Consider the following 5,963-nt stretch of genomic DNA (forward strand, 5'->3'; position numbering starts at 1 on the left):
ACGGCGGCTGAGTATTGATGACTAGGGTAGAATCACGTGTACATATATAATATCGCGTTTTCAGAAACCGCGATAACAATATAAAAGTTAAAAGTACGAGTTGTGTCTCGTCCTTTGACATAACCCAGGTTGTTACGAAGTAGATTTAAGACAAAAATTTAGACTACTCTTATTCCTTGTTTATATATGCCACATCTAATAACTTAATGCGAAATCGATTTTTAAATAAATTAACATATAACAAGTAAAATAAATAAGAAGATACGTTTTGCTAAATCTTATATCGATGTGATTCTCATAACATGAGAAATTATATATGCTGTAAGGAACATCTGTAATTATAATTATAAAAATAAAAATAAATTTCATAATAAATTGATTTATGTTAATTAAATTCATGCGCTGCATATTTCTTTTTTATATTTCAAAATCGAGCAGCAAATTTTTCGTTGCATTTTCCATCGGTTTTTGCTTTAAATAATTTGTAGAAATTTTGTTTATTTACTGTGTTTTTCTGAGAATTTTATTTTTAAGCCGGTACTCATAATCGAATTTTATATTTATATATAGATCGTTTTACATACAATCTCTTAAAATGTTATCAATCACGGAGAGTGTTAATATCTTCAGACAATTCTTAAAATAATGAACTGTGAATATCAGCTATAGAACCTAAAGGTAAAGTGTTTTTGAACATGTCCTTGATTTTCAATTATTTCTCATGCTTTTGTTTTGAAAGAATGATCGATAATCGAGTAAACATGAGAAAAATGACTAGCAGAATGCAAATATGAACGCTTGCCGAGAGGTTGTATCGTCAACTGCCAAGTTATTGGATGTCTCCAAGTACAATTTGCGATGTAATCGCAATATCAGTGAGAAAATGACGAAGAAAGATTTCATCTACGACATCCCAACACCAGTGCAGACCATGAGAAAGGTATTTTCCCTTTTTTGCGACAATAAGAATTATTCTTGGAGGATTTCTAAATATTAATGTATAAATAATTTCAAAGTATAATATTTCATGGAAATAAAACGATGATTGATGCATGCATGTATTTATCGTTGTTTGATGACAATTCTTAAAATGTGTATATCAGAATAAAAATTCATAATTTACAGTTTGACATACAAAGACAACCAATTATTCTACTACGACGAAAAGATATTGGTACAAGAATGCCACATTATACTATAATTTCTGAAAAACGGGAGGACAATGGTGGCAGTGGCGATGCGATTATTGTAAGTAGATATTATTAGGTGTAAAAAGAAATCCATTATTTTTGCATGAAATTGAATGGAAAAATAATGGATTTTTTTTTATTACACCTAATATTTGTGAGAAATGGAATTTTATTCGCCTTTTTGTTATTTGTATTGGGAGTACAAATTAGTTCGGTTTCCCTAAAGATGGCTCCAGCTGTTGTGAATGGTTCATAGTGACAGCTGATTTTGGCGGTTTCAGAGAGGTTAAATATCTGCTAATAATATTCAGTTTATATCGCTTTAAGTTTCATACAAAACTTCGATTTTTACTGTGAATTTGAAATGTCAAATTTTGTGTTAACCAAACAGCATTTGCGGGAGGTTTTGATTTTCTGCTTTAATTGGAAGAAAAGTGCGGCTGAAGCCCATCGAATGCTTGTCGAAGTTTATGGTGACACTGCTCCAACTGATAAATCATGTAGGGAGTGGTTTCGACGTTTCAAGGATGGAGATTTCAGCGTTGAAGACAAGCCTCGCTCTGGACAGTCAAAAAAATTCGAAGACAAAGAATTAGAGATATTACTCGAAGAAGATCAGAATCAAACGCAAGAGGAGCTTGCAGAATAATTGGAGGTAACTCAATAAGCCGTTTCTGTGATTGAGAGCCATGGGAATGATTCAAAAACAAGGAAATTGGGTGCCTTAAATTGAAACCGAGAGACGTTGAAAGGCAATTTTTCACTTGCGAATAGCTGATTCAAAGACAACAGAGAAAAGGTTTTTTTGCATCGGATTGTGACTGGAGATGAGAAATGGATATTCTACGACAACCCCAAGAAGAAAAAAATACTACGCTAAGCCCGTCGTTGTTATCGACCTCAACATCAACACCATGGCCGAACATGGTTCGAAGATCGTGCTCTGTATCTGGTGGGACCAAAAAAGGGTCTTGTTTACTACAAGCTGCTGAGACCTGGCGATTCCTGGCGATAGTTATTCTTCTTTATGACAACGCTCGGCCTCATGTCGCTAAAGTCGTAAAAAAATAATTGGAAACGCTCAAATGGGATGTTTTACTGCATCCGCCGTATTCTCCGAACATTGCTCCTTCTGATTACTGATTGTTCCGAAAGATGCAGCAAGTCGGTTCTTCTTTCACTTCTTTCACAGAAATCGAAAATTGGCTTCAAAATTGGATCGTCTTCGAAGATGAGTCATTTTTTCGAGATAGAATTCGAAAATTGCCTGAGAGATGGGAAAAAGTAGTAGCCAGCGATGGACAATACTTTAATTGATATGTTCATTCATTTTATTTTGAAATAAATGCACAAAAAAACGGACCGAACTAATTTATACTCCCAATATGCCGAATCTAATTTTATTACAAGTAATGGAGCTATGGGTGCTCAAATATTCTTCTTTTTTTAATTTATATTTTTTTTTAATTTAAACAATAAATTTAATTCAAATTAAATGAAGATTTAATTGTTAAAAAAATATAATTTTTTTCTATTGCATTGTTTTCTATTGCAGTGTTATCCTATATAATCATAATCTTAATATTATATATCTACTTCTATATCTTAATCTCTTAATCCATTTTTATTTCTAGTGTTTAAATTTTTACTTGTTTTAAGTATCTATAAATTTCTGAGGTACAAAGAATGAATAAAAGTTTCTTGTCAAGATTTTATTAAAGTATAAAAGTTTGCTTAAAATTGCATGTATTAACTAACTAAATTACAAAATACCATAAGGTGCATAAAGCTAATTAAAAAATTGACATGAATATTAAACTTTGAAAATAAATCACAATTACTTTATAATATCGGAAAAGAGAAGGTTTTCTTAAACAACTATACACAAAATCATTTGTTTTCTATTTTACATCATTTTTTCAAAATTAGTTATCAGCTAAAAGAAAGAGAGAAAAATGGAAGAATTTTTCTTTCTGTTCCTTGGCGAAACTTTGATGTTTCTCCTCGACCTCATTCTTAACGGACGTATTAAACAAAGTAACGGTTAGCCTCAACGACAAAATTGCGATGTCACGAAAGAAAAGATGAGGGGAAGGTATTGATGGGCGCAATACATCATGCGGGATAAGAACTAAAAGACGACTGTAAGCTTGTAACTTAAGCTGTATCTTGATTGTCTGTGTTTTTTACAATTTCTTTCAACTCATTCGCTATTTGGTGTTAAAAGCCAGCAGTCTTGGTCAACTTTTTCCCCCAATTCCTCGCGAGGGAATGTCCGAACTTCTTTCTTCTCAGCGTTTCTTGCAAATGATTCCAGGGAAAAGCGAAAATAATGTGGGTGTCAAATGACGCGAGGCGATTAGTCAGACAAATTAAGAAAAATTTCCGAAGCGATCAATGAACGTTTTGAAGCAATGAATTGAAATTCAAATATTTATTGTATTTTTTTTATCATAAGATTTGTTTTTAATTATATCAAAAAAGAATTTTATTGTAACCACTTTTTCATGCCTTTTAGGGAATTATTTAAGTTTTTTATTATATGTAAACATCATAAAATGTTTTATTATAGTAACAAGTAAAAAATTTTATAATTAAATCAAATATTTGAATAAATCTTATCAATAATTTCTCACAATGGGAATCTTGAAATGAAATAAGATCATATTACCTGCAATGCTCATAATATCTAATCTTACTTTATAATAAATAATTTCCTTTAAAACAAATTTTAGTTAAACTAAATAGCTTAATATTTAAAAATATAATTAAAAGGTATAATTTTTTAAAGATACTGATACATACGTACATTAGATTTTAAAGAGTTAATTTTTAGCGCCAGAGTGAAACTTTTTTTTTTCATTTTTTATATACCAATCTGTTGAAAAAATTGGAAACAAAAGTTTCATTATTGTCGAATTTTTTAGGCTGCCGATCGACGACGCATTTTAAGATATTCGTGCAATCTTTGCCAAGAACCGATGGCAACTTTATTTTCTCTGTCGACACACGTCAAGTTTCACTGCCAGAGATACTGCAAGATATGCTATTGGATTCCACGTGAAAACGAGACGATGGAACGACACATTGGTAATTGTCATCGAACCGTATCAGAGATTGCAAGCTTCTAGTGTTTGAAAACGTCGAAGTAATAACACCTGTTCTTAATACCAAATGTCTATTTAAAAGCTAATATTTCATATGTAATATATCCATACTTAATGTTATAACATGTTTTATATTTTGACATAATGAGCAAAGTTCTATAAAAAATGTAATTGATTTAAAGCAGTGATGTGCAACTTGTAGCCTATGAATTTTTTGCAATCAGCTAGCTTGCCGTAAATATAAAATTATATTTTCTATTTTTTATTCAAACAAAATAATGACATATGGACATTTATTTATTTATGAAAATGCCTTTTTAAAAATTTCTTTAAAAAGACTGCGCATCATCACTAATTTAAAGGGTTAAATTTAATTTATAAATATCAATTTAATATTGATAAGTAGAAACTTTAGCACTTTCTTTAGACTACATTTTCTTTGCTCCTCTAAAATATGTGTGTGTATGTTTATGTTTCATTTCATTTTATTTTTTTGTACTCGAGATGAATTTTATTTTGAAGTCAAGATTGCTTGAGATCGGCTTTGTTTGAGTAGCCTAAATTTTAATTGCGACAGTTATGTATGTATATATGGGATTAAATTATTCTTGTTTTGAATTATATTGCCGATGAATTATGTAATTATAATTCCCGCATTGGTGACGAGTCATCTGTCATTAAACAACTAAATTCATTAGTTGACATGTCATCATAGTACGTCTCTATTTGCTTTATTTGCCTCAGATAATCTTACACGCGAATTGAAAAGAAATTAGGTTAATTACGCTCTTGCCTGTTAATCAGCGTAATACAACGCTTTCACACAGCATTTCCGGTTTTTATCACGTGCACGACATATAGTAGATAACACGTTTACTAAATATCATTAATTCCAGATTAGGAATAACTTCCGGATTAGGCATTTTCGTATGTACAACAAGCTGGGTTGCCTGGAGCTGGGTTGCACATCAGTGATGCACATTTGGTCTCGGGCATCTCAAAGAATCAGCCCCTTCACTTTTGCTCCACCAATTAATGTTATGTTCGGTTAATAAAGAGCGGCGTCAATTGGTGAAGTAAGAAAGAAAAGTAAAGAGCATCAAGGCTTAATTTATACCGAAGTCAGAATACAAGAATCAACCAACTGCAATCGAGCATTCTTCTGTTACAGTCGAATGACAAGGGAATGCAATTGGTTGGTTCTTACATTCCTATTCGACTGCAATTGGTTGGTTCTTACATTCCTACTCGAATCGAACCCTCAGTGTAAACTAGACCACTATTGCATATTTCGATCGATTTTACCTGCCGTCATCCCTACTCTTTTTGTTTCATAACATTTAGACTGCGCAGAACGAGAGAGTTCAGGGACGATAGTAGCTGCAATAACCATATGAGACACTGTAGGACTATAGAATTTTGAAACATTGCTCCGCGTTCACTATTTACAGAATTTTATTATTATTATTAACAGTATTTGGATATTATAAAATATCAAAGTAATTGTTCAAAATAGAACAAGTATATTAATTAAGGTATAACAGTAAGTATATACATGCTGAAAAAAATGTGTCTTAATTTCAAAAAAATTTTGATTTTAAAAATATAAGATAATATAATATATATAATATAATATAATATTTATTTAAAATATTTAATGTTAAAA

At 31.1% G+C, this 5,963-nt stretch overlaps 1 protein-coding gene across 1 annotated transcript; it reads left to right on the forward strand.

Moving 5' to 3' along the window:
• The first annotated feature begins 790 nt into the window (after nt 1-790).
• On the forward strand, nt 791-4,321 carry LOC108684834. The gene is made up of 3 exons (XM_018189346.1): nt 791-940; nt 1,126-1,248; nt 4,118-4,321. Exons 1-3 carry the CDS (start codon nt 791-793, stop codon nt 4,319-4,321), a joined length of 477 nt encoding a protein of 158 aa, XP_018044835.1.
• Nucleotides 4,322-5,963: the final 1,642 nt, after the last annotated feature.

The sequence above is a fragment of the Atta colombica genome, unplaced genomic scaffold (assembly GCF_001594045.1).
Source record: "Atta colombica isolate Treedump-2 unplaced genomic scaffold, Acol1.0 scaffold140, whole genome shotgun sequence".
NCBI classification, from domain to species: domain Eukaryota; kingdom Metazoa; phylum Arthropoda; class Insecta; order Hymenoptera; family Formicidae; genus Atta; species Atta colombica.

Bases quoted from the DNA above. Each gene is read 5' to 3' on its own strand.
- LOC108684834 (XM_018189346.1), top strand. From the start codon at position 791: ATGAACGCTTGCCGAGAGGTTGTATCGTCAACTGCCAAGTTATTGGAT. The intron at 941-1,125 runs GTATTTTCCCTT...CATAATTTACAG, and splicing joins CAGTGCAGACCATGAGAAAG to TTTGACATACAAAGACAACC. The intron at 1,249-4,117 runs GTAAGTAGATAT...CGAATTTTTTAG, and splicing joins GCAGTGGCGATGCGATTATT to GCTGCCGATCGACGACGCAT.